Source organism: Pteropus vampyrus, unplaced genomic scaffold (genome assembly GCF_000151845.1).
Source record: "Pteropus vampyrus isolate Shadow unplaced genomic scaffold, Pvam_2.0 Scaffold773, whole genome shotgun sequence".
NCBI lineage: Eukaryota > Metazoa > Chordata > Mammalia > Chiroptera > Pteropodidae > Pteropus > Pteropus vampyrus.
In genome coordinates, this window is record NW_011889554.1 from 47,459 (window position 1) to 67,462 (window position 20,004).

A 20,004-nucleotide genomic window follows, 5' to 3' on the forward strand; every position below is an offset into this window, starting at 1 on the left:
ATATATAAATAGAAATTTAAAGAAATAAGATGCAGATGAAGTAAACATTTTAAATGCTTTGTTAATCATGATGACTTAATGCGATCATCAACTAACATCTCAAGGGACAAAATACTGTCACAGTGATGAATATGAAGCCATATTTCAACTAGTTTCTCGATACTGTCTAGATTTTTGTTTTTGTCAAATTTCAGCCAGTTGTGATTAGACAGTGTTTCTTCCTCTTAATGTCTCTGACAAAGAGCTTGTATATGTGTAGGTACCTGTGTGTCTCTGTGTGTTTGTGTATCTGTGTGTGTGTGTGCGGGGGGTAGTGTCAGCTATGCCATTTTCTTGTTTGCTTGAGTTGACCTTAGTGGAATTACCTCACTTACTGTTTCTATGCAGGACAATTCTGAAGTCACTTGTTCAATTGTGAAGATTATATTAGATAAAACTACGTAATATAACTCATATATCTTCTCATCTGAGCATATATAAACAGAAATATGTCACAAAACATAGAGAGTAAACTGGACCACCCCTCCTTCCAACCTTGCATCTATCTCTACACAGCAGGGTAACAAAGTGAGATCTGACCCAAGGACCAGGTGAGGGCGCCAGAGACTGCTCTATATTAAACACTGTCCTAGTGATGCTTAACTAGTGTGTTAATTTTTATATAAACTATATATCTCTGTGAATCATCCTGTATAAACTTTTTTTTTTTAAGATTCTTTCCTAAGTGCTGCCAAATCCAGGCTCCTTCAACTCAGCCTTTTCTGATCATTGGACCTGAGATGTCTCCCTTTTAACCATCCTGTGGGCTCTAGGCTCTCCTGCATGACTTTCTAGTCATGGTTTCTTAGATCCACATGGAGATTTTCAGGTTATGAAACACTGTTACATACACTACCTCATGTGATTATCACAACCCTTTCAGATAGCAGGATGTCAATTATGCTAATTTTATACTCATGAACACTAAAAGGTAGGGACATTATTTGGCTTGCTAGGTCTAAGACTCCCATTTGGTAAGTAGCAGAGGCTGGAAAAGCCAGAAAACTGCTCTCCTAATTAAGGAGATTTCATAAAACCCACTACTTTACTTCCTATGCATCAACCTTGGAGGCAGAGTTCTCTTATACTTGTTTTTAAATCCAAGGTGCCATGACGCTGTCAGCATTTCAGCATTTCATTGGCATTTTATCTAAATTCCTTTGGCAAGTAAATTACTAGATTATTTAGTTTAGCCTCTTCTACATTAGGAGGTTATTGTGATAACCTTAGTAAATTTTTTTCCAGTTAATAGCATCTGGAATTGTTCTATAACAATAATTTAATAAACATGGGCAAACTATAAACCATACCAGTGAGAAGGGAGCCTGACCCTTACGAAGTCCAGCACAGTTCCTAAGCACTGACAACCGATTGCTTGACGTGCTTGGGGTGCTTCCTTTCTGAAAATAAAACTCTCAATCTTGTCACATTTCCTCACCTGACAGGCTACTTTCTGATATCTAAGGATATAAAATATTAATGCTAACTTTTGTGGGAATTTGGTTTTTCTTTTTTCTTACGCTCTTGAAAGAAAAAGCACCATATAACGAATGCATCTAATAACGATGCTAAATTTCTAGTGAGAGCAAACTGAGTTGTCAAGAAGAGGCTAGACAAAAATAGTCAAGACTCAACTTCAACTGAGATGTTGCCAATGAGTCTAAACAACTAAAAAGACATCTGGGAGATCCAGAAGGGTCTCATGGAAGGAGTTTACTAATTTGAAGTTTAAGAAAAGTAAGATGTGGCCTCAAGATTTGAATAATAGCTATAATAAGCTTTGTCTTGTACCAAACGCATGACTAAAATGGGACAATAAGTAAACATCTCTACAGCACCTTCGACTTGCAACTAGCTACACTGAGGGTTCTGGGGCTCTGCTAGCTTTTTAATCCAAGGGCCCTGCATGAGATATGTCCTAACTAACGCAGACGCTCTGGAAGTGCTCCTTAATGATGGCGGTGCTGGTTTGGGGTGTGAGTGGGATGAATATAGCCCAATGCGGGACAGTTTTCAGGTGGAAATTGCACTCCCAGGATAGCTTGTCCAAACACCCTCTTGAACAAAGTGCAAAGCTAATGGTTGGGGGATAGAAATTGATTAAGTGACAGGCACTATGTCACACTTTATGCCTTTTAGGTAGCAACAGCATGAGTGGAGATATCAGTGTTCCTACTTCGCAGATGAGGAGACACACTCAGACAGGGTAGTAACTTTCCTCACGGTTAAGAAGTTGCTAGGATTCAGCTTAGTTATGTCGAATTTCCAAACCCCTTTCTTTCATCAGGATAAGCGCCACGTCCTGCCATAGCCAGTCTTTGTTAGTACACAAAGGCAAGGGGTTTCATGAAGCACCCAGTTAGCGTCTGCACCCTCCTATGCGCTGGGGACGACACAAGCCCCTGCAGAGGAAAACTCAACCTTTAGTCAGAGGCAGCAAGGGTCCAGGGACACAGACGGGATCCCAGAGTTCCCCTGCCGCCGCCTTCTCGCGCGCTTAGCCCTCTGAAAGCAACACCCCGGGACCCAAGTGCCCAGCGCGGCGCGTGCCCTCTGCACCCCGGCTGCCTCGCCCACTGGAGCCGCTCCCCACGCCCGCCTGAGTCTCACCCCAGACCTCCGGCAGCGCGAGCAGCACCAGGACTGCCAGGAGAGCTCCTCCGGAGCAGGAGAGTGGAGGCGCCAGCGGCCGGCGGGGCTCCGGGTTCCTCAGAGAAGAGGCTCCCATCTTCCTCAAGCACCTCTAGTAATATGATGAGATCTGGAAGAAAATCGAAGTCATGGGAAAGCGTAGCAACCGGACAGACCACAGGCTCTGCGCCCCAGGGTCTGGGGAGCGCGGCCGGGTTTCCGGGACAAAAAGCTTTTGACCACAGCTTCCTCTTAATAGGTGAGGTCTTGCTTATGCTCAATTTGCATTGTTTCTAGAGAGTTTGGCTCCCAGAGACCACCTTAGGGACCGGTGTACAGGAACTAAATGTGGCAACACTTCATATCCTTGATATATTCCACGTGTGTGGATGGGCAGTTCCAGACAAAGGCGGTGGATTCCGCAGTTCCGCTTCCATACGCCCACCCTTTTGCCCTTTGAAGGAATCTGCGTGGGTAGGTCAGCTCATGAAAGCCTGCTGTCTGTGTTGAAGCAACAGCTGCAAACACCATGTACAGTATACTGGGACTATTAAGAACCAAGTTCTTTGTGTTGAATTGAGATATACCAAGCCATCAAAAAAAAATTTTTTTTTAAAAGAGAGTGAATCAATCATATTTACATTAATTGTATCTCTGTCTATAGTTATGGAGACTGGAATGGAATAAGCAATAGTATATGCGGAGACCAGTAGGGAGGCTATGAAATCATCAAGGTGAGATTTGATATTGGAAATGGAATGAACGAAATTTGCTAGTGCGTTGTATTTGGGTTACTTTCTTTCTGAAAGTTAGTGGTGAAAAAATGAAAGGAATCAATAATTAAACCTGGGATTCTAAATGAATGGTTTTACTACTTATTGAAGTAAAAAATCTGTGGGAGGGACACCATTGGGGCAGCAGGTTAAGAATTCAAGGATGAGAAGAAGGAGGGTCTGCAGAAGGCTGAATAATAGCTCCTCAAAGATGTCTACGCCCTAATCTCAGAACTTGTGAATATGTTACCTTACATGAGAGGCTTCGCAGATGTGATTAAATTGAGAATCTTGAGACAGGGACATAACCACAGATTATCTGGGTTGGCAATGTAATGGCAGGTCCTTGTTAGAAGAAGGCAGTGGATCAGAGCGGAAGACAATGACTGAAGCAGAGATTGGAATGATGCTGTATAAACCAAGGAATGACAGCTACTTCTGGAAGCTGGAAGAGGCAAGTCAGGAATTCTCCCCTAGAGCTTTCAGTCATGCCAACACCTTGGTTTGAGCTCTGTTAGACTCCTTTTGGACTCCTCCAGAATTGCAAAAGAACAAATCTGTGGCATTTTAACCTACAAGGTAACGTGTTATAGTAGTAACAACAACAACAAAATAATATGGGAAAGAGAGGATTGCTCAATCAAGGGAAAATATAAAAGGCTTCTGTTTTTTTTTAACCAAAAAAAGACAGATATGGGACAGATAGAGTTTAGTGAGGTCCAGGGGTGTGAGAATGTTATAGGAAGTTTGTTGATTATGAAGCTGGACTTCCAGAAAGGACCAAGAAGAAACCTTTTGAAAGGGAAATGGTTGGAGGACGGTCAGAATCTCAGGAATTGGTAAAATTGTTAAGGAATAACACATAGAATAAGTAATAGGAAGAATAGCACTGAAATATGTAAACCACATCCATGTAGAGGTTTTTAACATTTTTGTGTATCATGGACTTTTTGCCTGTTTGGTCAAGCCTGTGGATCCCTTCTCAGAATTATCTTGAAATGCATAAAATAAAGTTCATGGGAATACAAAGGGAACTAGTTATATTGAAAGTCAGTTGTAGCCATGAACCTTCAAAGGTCTGTGGGCCCCTGAGACAAGAACCCCAGATATAAAAATTAGTAGGAACGAACGTCAGTTGTTTCTAAAGCAAGAGTTGGAATGATGTGTGTGAAGAGTGGAGGAATTCCAAATATTAAATACTGTAGAGAGGGGAGTAGGAAGAAACTTAAAAAAATATTGTAGCGCCATTTTAGTAAATTTGTTAGCTCCTTTATCCTCTATACGTAGCTATTACTCATGGTAGAGTAAAGACATTAGAGGTGGAAAACTATTCTCTATTCAATGCGGCTTCACAGATGGAGACCCACAGTCCCACAAACCTATGTCACTCAACAAGTGTAGCCTCAGCGCACACAAAGATTCTAGAACATTGTCTTACTTCATTTGTCCTTCTTACTCAAGTCTCAGCTCCTACCTTCACTAACTAAGAAAGGGCAGTGTCTCAAATGCCAGATATGCTTCTTTTCTTTTTAATTTTTATATTTTTATTTTCCTCAATGATAGTTGACAAACAATATTATATTAATTCAGGTACACAATATAGTGATTAGACATTTATATAACTTATGAAGTGATCATTCTGATAAATCTAGTACCCATCTGACACCGTACACAGTTATTATAATACTACTGACTGTATTCCCCATGCTATACTCTGCATACTCATGACTATGTTGTAACTACTAATTTGTACCTCTCAATCCCCTTCCCTTTACACCCAACCCCCCATTCTGACAACCATCAAAATGTTCTCCATATCTATGAGCTTGTTTCTGTTGTTTGTTTGTTTATCCTGTTCTCTAGATTCTACATATGACATTTGTCTTTCTCTGTCTGACTTACTCCACTCAGCACGATACCTTCTAGGTCCATCTATGTTGTTGTAAATGGCAAGATTTCATTCTTTTCTATGGCTGAATAATATTCCATTTTATACGTGTACCATCCATTCATCTGTTGATGGACACTCAACAGATGAATGGATGGTAGCCTCCATATCTTGGCTATTGTAAATAATGCTGCAATGAGCATATGGATTCATATGTCCCTTTAAAGTAGTGTTTTGGGTTTCTTCAAATAAATATCCAGAAGTGGGATTACTGAGTCTTTCTTTGTGTTTTGCTATAGCTTCTGTTTTCAGGTTTATTTTGTCTTGTATAAGTATTGCTACTCCAGCTTTTTTCTAGTTTCCATTTTCATGAAATATCTTTTTTTCATCCCTTAATTTTTAGTCTGTGTGTGTCTTTCAATCTGAATTGTGTCTTGTAGGCAGCATATGTAAGGGTCTTGTTTTCTTATTTATTCAACCACCTTATCTTTTGATTGGAGCATTTAATCCATTTACACTTAAAGTAATTGTTGCTAGATATGTGGTTTTTGCCATTTTTTATTCAAATGTTCATCTTTTTTTAATTTTTTTTTTTTAAACTTTTCCTTCCTTCTTAACAAAGTCCCTCTAACATTTCCTATAATACAGCCTTGGTGGTGATGAACTCCTTTAGCTTTTTCTTGTCTGGGAAGCTCTTTATCTGTCCTTTGATTCTAAAGGATAACTTTGCTGGGTAAAGTAATCTTAGTTGCAGGTCCTTACTTTTCATCACTTTGACTATCTCATGCCAATCCCTTCTGGTTTGCAAATTTTCTGTTGAAAAATCAACTGACAGTCTTATGGGAGCTCCCTTATAAGTAACTGCTTTTCCCTTGAAGTTTTTAAGATACTCTCTTTGTCTGCATGTTAATTATGACATGTTTTGGTGTGGGCCTCTTTGAGTTCATCTTGTTTGGGACTCTGTGCTTCCTGGGTTTGTATGTGTATTTCCATCACCAGGTTAGGCAAGTTTTCTGTCATTATTTTTTCAAATAGGTTTTCAATTCCTTGCTCTCTCTCTTTTCCTTCTGGTACCCATACAATGGGCACTCAAATGTTGGTATGCTTGATGTCCCAGAGGTTCCTGAAACTATCTTCATTTTTCTTTTTTTGCTGTTGTGATATTGGTTCGATCCTCTGCTTCATCTAATCTACTGTTGATTCTCTTTAATGTATTCTTCATTTCGGTTATTATATTCATCATTTCTGACTGGTTCTTTCTTATGTTTTCATTTCTTTGTTAAAGTCCTCACTGAGTTTATCTACTCTTTCCCTAGGTTCATTAAGCATCCTTATAACCAGTGTTTTTGACTCTAAAGGATAGCTTTAGATTCTTTTTTTGATTCTAAAGGATACATCTGGTAGATTGCTTGTCTTCATTTTGTTTAGTTCTTCCTCTGGTGCTTTGTTCTGTTCTTTCATTTGGGACTTGTTTTTCTGTCTTCCCATTTTGGCTGCCCACTTGTGTTTATTTCTATGTATTATGTAGGACTGCTATGTCTCACGGTCTAAATAGAGTAGCCTTCAGGTATGCTTTCTATTTTCCATTAGTTTCCATTAGGCTCTCTTCAAAGGCTCTATTGCAAGAAATACATACTTTGATAATAACTCTTATTGCACCTCCTTTTAAATAAGTCCAATATCATTCTCTCAAGGGTCTGATCATCCTTTCAAGGTATTCACCACAGAGCAATAAAAGAAGAAGCCAGATGATAGGAAGCTGAGGAAAATGGAATAGAAGATTCCATTTTCCAGCCTTACGTCACCTGAGATTAGAATACACCACTCATTAGCACTTCTTTTGCACTAATGTCCTAGCCTCTGCTTTCTCCCCTTATTCCTTAAAGATTTGAGCACAGCAAGCTTCTCTACTCTTAATCCTGTCATTGTTCTCAGTGATTCAATATTCATAATGATAGTATTTTCAAATACCTGAACTTTCAAACCTAGATCTTCTCTGTCAGTAATCTTCTACTATACTCCACAACTTATGTCCTTGATCTTACTTTAGATCTTCTCCACTTTAATAACTGCAGCCCCTCCAGAATTTCCACCATTCCACTGTCCAACCACCAATCCTGTCCTTCTTGTTTGCCCTGACTCAAAAATCCTCATATTTCTCAGTACTTACAACCCATTGATCTTATAATATTTCAGTCTCAAACCTCTTAGTGTCCTTACTTTCATATTTACAAGGTTAAATTTTATGGTCCGTCATTATAATCATTACATAGAACCTCATACAACCTCAGCTGCCTTTCCCTTCTCTCACTTTATTATATTCATTAGATAAACAATAATTCTGGTTAGAATCAATTCTCTACAGTTTTGTCCCTGTTCTCAGTGTTCTGAATGGGACTGAAGAAAAACACATATTTCTGATGACTAGTCGTAACTTTAATAACTCATTTCAGTTGGGCTGTTGTAATGCTGCCAGGTATTTCTACTATATTTGCTTAGTTCATTTACTCTCTCATTCTCTTAAGTGACTATTTCAGATATTTTATATTGACATTGAACTCTGACATCCGCTATATCATTCTTAATATCTCTCTATAGCTTTGCTTCTTTTTTTTTTTCAGAGTAAATAGAAATAATCAAGAAGAATTTTCATAAACTTCTCTCATCACTTCACTCGAAGACCTCTGTCACCTGTATAGCTTCTTTATCTCCTGTTAGTACGGTTATACTGCTCATACCCTTATCTAAGGCTACTCTCTCCACTAGTGCCCTAAAGTTCATTTTCTCTCACTTGTTCAAGGACATCATTCCAAGAATTCTCCTCTCTCTCTTTAGTTTCATTATTTCCCTCTTTCTATGGATTTTTATCATAAGCATGCACACATTATTTCTCCAAATACAAAAAGCATCATCCATTTTTTTCCTAGTTCCTCCCTCATCTCCAGGAGTTCTTTTCTTATATCTGACCCCTTCAACGAGCCTTTCTCGGCCACTATTAACAATTGCACATTCATTCAAAACTTCCTTTTTTCTTTCTCTGCTTTACATAATGTAGAAAATTATACTTATTTTTTATTTTATTACCATCTGTGAATCTGCTTGGTATCTTTCTCTTCTCATTAGAATAAAAGCTACATGAGGACTATCATTTTATTACTCCTACATCCCACAACCTAAAACATCGCTTAGCACACAGAAGGATTTTACATAATTATTTGTTGAAAGAATGAGTGAAATAATCAAGGTAGCTAAGGTCAACAACTTTTTAAGAAAAAATTGCCGTTTGAAAGAAGGGAGATAGTTTAAAAGAGAAACATAGGTGCTTTGGGGAGCATTTGTTTTCAGATAGAGGAAATGGTGGATATTTGTTGCTTTAACTGGGCCCCTTCTTCTGGAATTGGTCCCTGCTTTTCCTTTGGGAAATTCCCTCTTTTCCATAGTTCCTTGTGGTTCATAATTGACCATAGTTTCTCCACTGTGACATTATTGACAAGTTGAACCAGGTAATTCTTTGTCGTGGGGGACCATCCTGTGCATTGTGGGATGTTTAGCAGCATTCCTGGCTTCTACTCACTAGATGCCAAAACACACCCCTCCTCTAGCTGTAATAAACAAAAAAGTGTCTGCAGATATTGCCAATGTCCTCTATGGCACTGTGATCACCCTACCTGAGAACTGTTGATCAATCCTACCCCCAGCTCCAAGCACGGGCAGGCAGTTCAGGCCTTGTTCATCTGCTATTTCACTGTCCTGGCCCTAGTAAGTGCTTCAGTTGGGGGCATGTGACCTCATATGGACAAATCAAGCTAATGCATGGACTTTTGAAGGAATCATTGGAAAAGAGAAATTCCTTGTGCTGGAATGCTAAGCTGATGAGATGTGTGCTTGCCATTGTCAGCAAATATTTTACATTTTTAGGGAGTGTCCAGAGAATGAAGCCAGCAGTGAAAAGCAGAACCAGGGGCTAGAACAGATTCCTGATGATAGGCTTTGAATATTTAATTCCTGTTTTGACTGAAGCCAGTTGTATCCTTGACCTTTTCTGTCATGTGATAGAATAAAACCCTGTTTTGGTTTAAGTCAGTGTGTCACAGATGAATGAGTTCTGATTTGAGCAGGTTTGCAGATGGAAAGAAGGCAGTAATGAAAGAAGGTATAACTGATGGAGCAATGTCCTAGAAGAAAGAGAAAGGGATGAAAGAGAACAGTATAGTCTGTGAAAAGTGGTAGGTGGAAATGAGGATATAGATGAGTGGATATAGATAAGCTGGGAGATGGAGAGGAATTTATTGTTACCTTGTGATGTCTGCAATATCTGATAAGAGAAGGTGGACAATAGAGAGGAAGGGAAAATAGACTAGACGGATTGAGGTATAAGAACAGATAATTTAGAGAAATAAAAGTGGGACTGTGAATGAATAAAAGATGCTCAATAGCATACAACTTCTGGATACATATCTAAAAGAACTGAAAGCACTACTTTAAAGAGATATTTGCAAACCCCCCCGAGGAGAAAATAAGTCAAATGTTTATCAACAAATGAATGTACAAAGACAATGTTGTGTATATGTGCAATGAAATATTATTTAGTCTGAAAAAGGAAAAACATTCTGACACATGCTACAACATGGACAAACCTTGACATTATGCTAAGTAAAATAAAACTGTCACATAAAGGTAAACATTGTATGTTTCCTCCTATATGAAGTATCTAAAATAGTTAAGTTCATAGAAACAGAAAGTAGAATGGTGGTTGCCAGGGACTGGAGGCAAAGGAGAATGTGGAGTTATTGTTTAATTGGGATAGCATTGCATTTTTATAAGATGAAAAAGTTCTGGAGATCTGTTGCACAATAATGTGCATATACTTAACAGTTCTATATACTTAAAAATGGTACAGATGGTAAATTTTAAGTTATATGCTTTTTATCACAACTAAAATAAAAACAAAAAAGATGCCAAAGAACATACATACTCTAGGAAAAGATGAGGAGAGTGAATTTGTGGTAGCCAGGGAGCAAGGTTTTATTTCCTCAATAGTTTAAATGTTGGAATGGAAAAAATTGACAGCTGGAATTAAGAGTGTGGTCAGAGTGGAAAAGCATGATGATGAGCTGGGGAAGGTGTCTGCTGGACAAGTATGAGAAAGTCTTGAGGATGAGGAAATTGAATTTGTGAATTGAAACTATGGCCAAAAAGACAAAGTGATAGGATCCAGAATGCATAAATTTAAATTAAGTACTCTAAAAACCCTAAGACTATGTTTGTATTCAATAGTTCATTGACTCCAGAAAAAAATCAAAAAGGCAAGATTTTTTTAAAATATAAAATGTATTTGAATGACTAATATACATATTATTAAGTGATATTTTACAATCACCCAGCGCTTTTGACAAAACTGCCAAGGAAACATCCAGAGCTTGAATTATACACCAAAACTTTAGAATTAAAACTTGACTCCCATAACTTAAAAAAAAAAATGTGCAAATTGGAATTACTGAGTGATTATGGAAAGGCAGCAAATAAACCAGTAACCAATAAACAATAGCCAATAAACCACTAATCAAAGGCAGTAGATTGTGAAAAAAACTCAAACTAAGTAGAAATAAAAGTGAAATGTTTAACCATATCTGAGAAGGATGCTACTATTAAAATCAAACTTCCCAACAAAGGTATGTGCATAATAACCACAGGAAATGCTTCACACTTTATTTAAATAATTAAAATCATATTGTGACAAAAAGTACATGGTAACAGTAAGTATGCTGATTACAAAACGAAGAGTCTAGACACAAGCACAGCTCAGCTCTTTTTAGTGCCTTCCTTAAAAAAGTGACACTTTAAGAGCTATGTAATTGTTTATAGTCATAGCCTGACTCTAGGCACATCACAAGTGAGGCTTTAAAAACTTGAAGATTATGTGGCAGGGAAATTGGGCTCCCATCTTTATCATTAAGCAAACTTTCTTTGTCTTCTTGAGAATAAGTGCATATAGGAAATTGTAGCTTATGAAATCATTTAATTGATGCCGAGACCATACAAATAGACTTGCTGATACTCGAATGGTTTCTTTCCAGACCATGTTCAGTTTGCTTGGATTCCAAGCAAGAAGGCACACTGAAATAGATAATTTGCGTTAAGGTGGCAGCATGAATACCACAGTGCAAATCAAAGTTTAAATAATGGGAGTATTAACATTCCCTGTGTATACCAATTATAAGTGCTATTACTAATGCATAGAGACTATTAGAAGATATCATTCTACTAAGAGGTCCTTCTTCAGATAATATGACCTGGAGTAAACAATAGTTACATTTTATATTGATAAATATGGATAAAATTGAGGGAAAAACTCAAACAATAGTCTAATTTCATTCATTCATATATTTATTCAACAAATACTTATGTAACAGCTTTATTCTAGACCCCCACTGGTTTGGATTTAGGGATCACTCTGGCATGGCTTCTCATGTTCTCTTTACTTTTTCTACAATTTGCCAGCAGCAAGTAACCTTTTCTTCTCCACTGCTAGACCAGTTTTTCTATATCTTGTTTATAACATGTATTCTTACACTATGATATACATATGTCTTTTTTTTTTTTTTACTACAATAAGTTCCAAGAGGGCAGAAGTGGTATCTTTATGTTTTATAGATGTTGTAGGAGAAAGCAGTTTGAAAATGAATTTGAACTTGAATTCTACCTTTGCCAATTGCTGACTTTGAGGCCTTGGCCAAGAGAACATTTTAGCCTTGGTTTTCTTATCTCAGGTACTGTATGCTCACCTTAGTATTATCCTGAGATAATACTTATCCTTTAATATTGCAATTGGGGCTAAATGAGATAAGGCATGAAAGTCCCATGACATAATGCCTGGGCATAATAAAACTTCAATTGTTCTCCTCCATTTTCTCCTGGGAGCCTCAGCAGGACCTTTCATATTGCTTGTCAACCTTTCTATACTCTATCTTTCAATCATCAGCTCTCAATGTGGCTATTTCATGCCTTCTCCTATTAAATCCCTATCATCTCCTTCCTCAATCTTCCTCTCAGATGACTATTTTGCTTTGTATTCACTGAGAAAACAGAATCATTAGAAGAGAACTTCCACACATACATTCACTGTCACATCTCCCCACCTGCCTTCATCTGCACCTATATGTTCTGCCCTCCCTTCTGTTACTAAGGCCACACTCCCACATAAATTCTGCACTCCCCTGCTTGAGAACTATATCCCGTTCCTTCAGGCTTTCCCAGACATTGCTCCAGTAGTTTTGCCTTTTCTCTACTGCCATCATTTTCCCCCTTTCCACTAGATCGTTCTTATTAGCAGACATCGATACAATCATATGTTTTTCCACTCTTAAAAATATTTTCCTTAACTTATTTACTCTTGCCATCACTCTACTTATCTGCTCTTCCTTATAGAAAAACTCCTTGAAAGAGTTGGCTGTAGTTGATGTCTCCAGTTTGTCTTCTCTTGTTCTTCCTTAAGCTCACTTCAATCAGGGTCTTGCTTCCTTCCTCTCCACCAAAACAGTTCTTGTCAAGTTCACTGAAGAGTTTTGTGCTGCTAAATATAACGGGGACTTTTCACGGCTCATGTTTCTTGATCTATCAGCAGCATCTGACAGAGTCGATCACTCCTTCCTTAAAATCCTTCCTTCGCATGGCTTCTAGGACACAAAACTCTGGGGGTTTTCTCCTGTATCAGAGGCTGCTGTTTCACTCCTTTTTTGGTTTCTTCTCAACCCATGAGTCCAAATGTTGGAGGATCCAAGGCTCAGCATGTGGACCTTTTCTTTTACCCAGGCTCTTTCGCCCCTCTGGTGATCTTATTCAATTTTTTTTTTTTTAATTTATGTCTATTTACTGACAAGGCCCAAGTTTTTACTTTGAGCTTGGACCTATTTTGTACATCCACTTGCCTTCTTGACACTTCTACTTGGATGTCTATTTGATATGTCACACTTCACATCTCCAAAGTGGAACTTCTAGCTTTTCTCCCCAATCCTGCTTTTCACATTCTCAGTTAACCTAATTAGTGGCAATTCTATCCTTCCACTTGCTCAGGCCAAAAACCATGGCATTGTCATTGACTCCTCCCTTGCCCTCATATTCTGATACAAACTGTCAGCAAAGCTTAGTGTCACTATCTTAAAAATGCATATAGAACCTGACCTCTTCCCACCAGCTTGGTGATAGCCACTCAGAACTTCTTACCTGGATTATTGTGCTAGAGGCCTCATCGATTCCTCATCTTTCTCCCTTGTCTTTCTATACTCCATTCTTAACACAGCAGTTAAGGTGATCATTTACTCCACTTCAAACCCTCCAGTGGTTTCCATCTCAGAATAAACACCAATCTAATTACAATGACCTGGCAAACTCTTCATGATAGATCATCCCCAACTTCCTCCCCTCACCTCTCTGATTTCATCACTACCATTTTCTCCCTTGGTCAGTCCATACAAGGCCACACTGGCCTGGTGTGCATCTAGGACAGCATATAATATCTTGTGGTCTTTATACTTAATGTTTTTCCCTAGGATGTTTTCCCCCTACAAGGCTGGCACATTACTTCACTCAAGTCTTTGCTCCAATGCCATTTTCTTAGTGAGGAGTTCCCTTCCATGTACCCCGCTCTTATTATCCCCTTTTCCTGCTTTATTTCTCTTCATAATACTTACCATCTTCTTATGTTATTTTAAATAATTTTTTACTTATTTAAGTATTTGTTGAATGGATGAATGAATTAAAAAATAGGGACATTAATTGGCAATAGGACACACGTAAGTTAATAATTTCTATGAATTATTACTAAAAAAATTGTGCAGTTGGACCATATATACTTAGTACTATGCTTGTTGATAAATAGAAATTGAGGAAAATTTTGACAGAAATTAACAAAACTATTTCAATTTCTTTAGATACCAGTTCATCTTCTGATTAGCTTGCTGGGTTGTATGGATCAACAGAATACACTTGTCGTGTTTCTAAATGAAGATCTCCTTCTGTAGGTCTTTTATTTGTATAATAATTGCTGAATGGAAGAAGAAGAAGAAAGTAAAATCTTTACTTATTGGACATGATTACTATAAAGATGTAACAGTTGTAACAGTTGTTTTCTTTCAAGAATTCCCAAAAACACTGCAAGTACTTTTCATGGATGATTATATTTTATTGTCCTAGGTAGTCCATGAAGTAATCATAATCCCCATGTTTTGGAAATAAGTAACTTGCTAGGCTGCTAAGTGTCCAAGTCAGAAGTTGACATTAAGCAGCTTTACCTCAGATCTAGGACTCTCGATGACTAGTCACTATGATCCTCAGGCTTGAAAAAAAATCAAAAAGCAGCTTTTATTTTATGATATCATAAATTTACCAATTTGGGACACAATCTTTCAATTTAATTTAAAAAAAATTTTTGTATTTGATGTTTAATTCAAAATCCTGACACAGTCATACAGTACTAAAAGCTTTAAATGATTCTTAAGGGCAATTTTAGTTTTGTTGTCTTTGAAAGCATATATATTTCACTGTGCTTCTACAACCACTTTTCTTAAATTAGCAAAGAACAATACAATGTGTTTCTACTATCATGTGGACCTCTGAAATAAAGTATTACAAAATATTAAATTTTGTACAAGACATCCATTTTTAATGATTCCTCATCTCACAAAAAGTCTTTAAGACAGCTGAAATGTCTATATCAACTATCAGAAAATACATCAATGTCGGTTAGAAAATGGAAATAAAATGAGAGTAATGCTTCAGAATTTAGTTTAACATATACGTTTGGTTCATATCAATTGAGGCATGTAAATAATAGTATGTCCTATAATTGTGTTAACAAACTTAATAATAATTAGACTGGAACATTATAAATTATTAGAGCTTGTAGGCATTTCTAAAGGCTGCAAAATTTCCTACACATGCCATGTCCTGATAGCAAATTTAGAAGCATGAAGGAAAGAGATAGAGACCACATTTTCTATTTATTTTAATTCGTAATTACTCTTGGCTAAAAATATTTTCTTACTTCCTGTGAGGGAAGCCAAAAAATATCCCTATTTTTTTCTTGAGACCTTTTTCTCTCCTGAATTCTATGAAACTATTCTCTCCTAGCTTTCCTACCTCTGATTGTTCCTTCCCATCCTGCCTTTTAAGCATTATTGTCCTTCTGAGATCGGTTTTCATGCCTATTTTTACCTTTTATGTTCTTTCTGGTCCCAAGGCTTAAACTGAAATTTAAATGTCACCTACCTGAGTCCAGGCCCCTCTCTCACACTCTGCATCACTGGTGCCACAAGTGGCAGGTCAGAATTGAACTTCTTTCCCTACAAACCTGCCCCTCTCTTCTTTTTGTGAAACCTGGGACCACTCAGTGACCTCCACTTGATTCCATGTATACCTCCTCCTCCCTACTTTCAGCAACACACTCAATCCCAGAAATCCTATCTTTTTAAGAGTGACAATATCTCTTACATCCGTACCACCCTCTTGATTCCTGCCACTGTCACTTTGGCTGACAGCCCAGTCCTGCCCTTTCTTTTGGAAATGCAAATCTGAACATATTTTTTCCTTGCGTAAGACTCTACAGGATAAACTCTAACTCCTTGTCAGGGCCTGTAGGCTTTTGAGGATCTAGCTCCTGACCACCTTCCTAGGTTTCCCCAATGTCTGTTAAATGGAACATTAGTTCCAAGGGATGTCAAAAGCATTATATGAGGAAAAAAAGAGTTGTGCCATCTGGTTAGTATGGGAGACTCTGTTTTAAAAGAAAATTAAACAAGGTTCTGTAAATATTCTCATGGTGATTGTGAATCTTCATGAGAAATGTATGGTATGCAGTATTTTCCTAGTCTTATTTGGCCATAGAACACCTTTTCTCCTGAAGTTATTCACAACACCAGGGTTATGTGGCACACCCTCTGGTAAGCACTAGTATGAAGTACTACCCAACTGTAGACCCTTGCCAGACCTGCCATGCTCAGGCCCTCCCAGGCTTAGAACAAACTACTCAGGTTCACCGATTCTATCATTACACAGTTTCAGTGTAACCCTTTCGTGTCTGATGCCTACACTAGGCTTATACAACTATGAACAATATAATCAGATGGCACCAGGTGACTTGGTATGTTAAAGAAATTTTTCTGGAATTTGTGGGTGACGTGTTTGGGGTGATGAGAGTTGGTTGTCTCTCACTGGAATTTGACACTTAGTAAGACGTCACCTGATTATCTTCCTAATACTTGAAAGTACAGAAGCTCGAGAACTTATGCACATAGAACATTCCCAGGCTGATATGGAATGATGTCATCTGCTAAAAATATATCTTTTTCACATATCATAATATTCTGCAATTGCCTCAACATTTATGTGGCAAAGGAATATTTTATACCCTTGCCTCCACCCAAACCTATGTCACCTTCACCTTCAAACACATTCATACAATTTCGCTGTCATTTCACATTGCTTATGTAGTTATCACAATACGATGGAATGACAAGCCTCTGGGTCTTTACTTAAACTGCTCCTTCTACCTTGAATACCTTTCCCCTCTTGTCTATACTCTTTTGAGGCTCACCTGAAACATGTCCTCCATGATTGAACTTTGATCAAAATTCCCAAGTACCAACCATTTGTTTTGTGTCTTTACCAAATATCACATAACACACTATGGCAGTATTACTTAATAGATTCAAATGTACCAAAAAATTAATAAATTAAAAATAAAATGTAAATAACATGTAATATAACAAAACAGAGAACCTAGTAATATATTTAAGTAGTCTTAAAACAAATACTGAGTGAGAGAAAGGTTACTTGAACAGATAGAAAGGCCTAGTATGTTTCTGAATGGGAAGACATTACAGAAAAGATGCCAATTTCTTGTGAATTAATCTATAGACTTTATGCAATCACAATATACAAAAAGAAACAAATGAAAGAGAATAGAAAGGAAAATCCTAAAAAAATTATTCCAAGGGGATTCTTGCCCTACCAAATATTATAGTAGTAGAAAGCTATATTAATTAAATATGAAGTGATTTGTGATGGAAGAATAGATCAATAAAGCATAAAAAGGAGGCCAGAAACACATGTCCATATATAGTAATTATTTGATATATGATTAAGTTAAAATAAACTTTCTAGAAAATCATTTGGCAATATTTATTAAGCACTTTAAATAAATAAAAATTTTCCCTAGTGTATAAATCTATAATAAGGAAATAAGAATATGTGAAAAGGTTATTTAAAAGTGTTTCTCATTTTTATTTGTTATCAGAATAAATGTGGAAACAATCTAAAATTTCCACAGTACAGAAATATTTAAGAACAATATGCTATCAAGTAGCTAAAAAGAAAATATGGCTTAAAGAGACAAAAAAAAGTATATATATACAATAGGCTAAATGAAAAAAGTTAAGGCAGAAGAGTTAATTTTTCTCTTTTTAAACTGCCAAAATTTCAGTTTAAAAAGAGGAAAAGAGAAAGATCAGGAAGGAATATACCAAAATATTTGCAGTTGTTACCACTAGGATTTTTTTTTTCCTAGATTTTTTATAATGTATCATCTGAATAAACATTCCAATAAAATAAGTGCTTGATATCTTTTAAGATCTTACAGACAGGACTTTCTTCTATATGCACAAAATACTTAATTCCAATTAACATTGCTATATTCATTTTATGTAACTTGAGCTTCTATTTGGTTTCAGGCAAGAAGACAAACCTTTTGTGCATTTTGGTCAAGCATGTATTAAACTTACCGTTCTCTGTGTTTTACTATCATGTGTAAGGTGACAATAATCAAGACGATAAGAATTACTAAACCTGCAGAAAGACCTAGAAAACAAAACAGCAAGTATCAAATGCCAGAAAAATGTGACCTATAATTGTTTTGAAGTGATCATAGGCCCTATTGTGATGGGGAATATGGTATGTTACTTCTATACCTATCCTTCCTGAGCCATAGAACTATTGAATTTCTAATAATCATACTTGGGCGTAAGGTTTTCCTGAGTCAGTTCAGTCCACATTTAATCTAAAGCACCAAGCATTTGACCATAGGATTCTAGTCAAGTTCTGCTGAGCTTTCCTGTTCCTTCTAGTTTTATTAGTAATATTCTTGCCACTGGGATAATATTAGGAACTCAGGGCACTAGGATCCCACAACTTTGCATAACAACATTTCACTCTCAGGTGTGAAATATATTTTTCTACTGCAGAATAAACCAGCCTATTTTGATAGGGCCAGATCATGTAAAAGACCAAATGTTAATGTTAACTAAACTTTTCAAATTTAAAATCTGGAAATAGTTGCCAGTTTAAATCATTTATTGTGATTTTTATCTAAAAGTGAGTTTATAATGTGAAGTGCACATTAAAATTCCCTAAAACACCAAAAAAGATAATTTCTTATGAATTAAGGAGAAAAAAATTAGTAATACTCAGGCAGAATATAGAATGTCAAATTTTGTATATATTTTTATAAAATATCATCAGAATCTTTTTAAAGTATTTAAAAAACTTACCACAAAGAAGGAGAGCCACTGAGCCTAAGGAGAATACAAATGATGAACATATTAGTCTAGTTTCATTATTCATTGTAGTCCCAAGTCCCATGGTATTGTCCTAGAAGTTGTCACTCACTTCCCTCTCTCGAAGTCTACTTAAAAAGACATATTAGAATCCTCGATTCTACCCACTCTTCCATCGTTTCTTAGGTAACAGCTCATTAGACTTCTTAAAAATTTTCACTTTAAGTAAGTTGGGGTAGTTCATCAATTAAAAAAAAAAAACAATATTCTCAGTATAACCAGGGATTGTTCAGGTTAGAATGCAAATATTAACTGTTGTAACAGGCTGGTTAACATTTTTGGAGGTCCCTGTGTAAGCACTTATAGATCTAGACTTAGCAATAAGAGAAGTCTCAGCAGCAACTCCTTACAAAATGCAAGGTTTAGTTTTGCACCTTTTAATTTAGTGCTCCTCTATTTCCTTTCTTTTCTTTTCTTTTCTTTTCTCATCCTCAGAAAGTTTTCCTTTTTCTAGAATAGAGCACCAACTTCAGATTTGCCTATTACTATACCACTGGTTACAGATCTATATCAATTTAAAACCCAGGAAAAGCTAACATTCAAGGATACCCCTCATTCCATTCTCTACAGTGAGACCAGTACCAGCTGTAGCAAAGCCCCTCACACTTACCTTGTGATTTGCAAACAGCCAGGGGAGGGTTCCATTGGTGATCCTCTTGGCACTGGCTCTGGGGACTGCCTTCCAGGGTATACCCATCTTCACACTCCAGTGTGACGACAGCTCCATACTGATACCTTTTTCCAGACTCCAGCCCCTTCTGGAATCCATTCATATATTCTGGGAAGCTACAGTTTACCTCTGAAATTAAAGGAATCTAATTTACCAACAAAGTAGATACTGCTCTTAATGGAAAGGTTTATGAAACCAACTTAGTTCATTCTCCGTAAGTAAAGCCTCACTGAAATAACGTAAAATGACATCTTAGGGAGAGCCTTTCAGTATCAGCCACATATCTCAATAACCTCTATGTAATTTAAGCCAGATTATCCTTCTTTGTGCTTTAGTTTCTAAACTAATAGTATTAGATAATTTTAATGATTTGTTAGAGAAACGGTGAGGGATGAG

The 20,004-nt window shown here is 37.0% G+C and overlaps 1 protein-coding gene across 3 annotated transcripts in view; it reads right to left on the reverse strand.

The window, feature by feature from the left end:
• Positions 1 to 10,718: 10,718 nt before the first annotated feature.
• Positions 10,719 to 20,004, reverse strand: part of CR2 (complement C3d receptor 2) — a 32,951-nt gene continuing 23,665 nt past the window's right edge. For all 3 annotated transcript variants that reach the window (XM_011385743.2, XM_023526271.1, XM_011385744.2), the window contains 5 exons: positions 19,549 to 19,737; positions 18,873 to 18,896; positions 18,108 to 18,183; positions 14,266 to 14,374; positions 10,719 to 11,448 (listed from right to left, as the gene is read on the reverse strand). In XM_011385743.2, the coding sequence (XP_011384045.1) occupies positions 14,281 to 14,374; positions 18,108 to 18,183; positions 18,873 to 18,896; positions 19,549 to 19,737 (383 nt within the window). In that variant the 3' untranslated portion in view covers positions 10,719 to 11,448; positions 14,266 to 14,280. The remainder of the gene's footprint in view (positions 11,449 to 14,265; positions 14,375 to 18,107; positions 18,184 to 18,872; positions 18,897 to 19,548; positions 19,738 to 20,004) is intronic.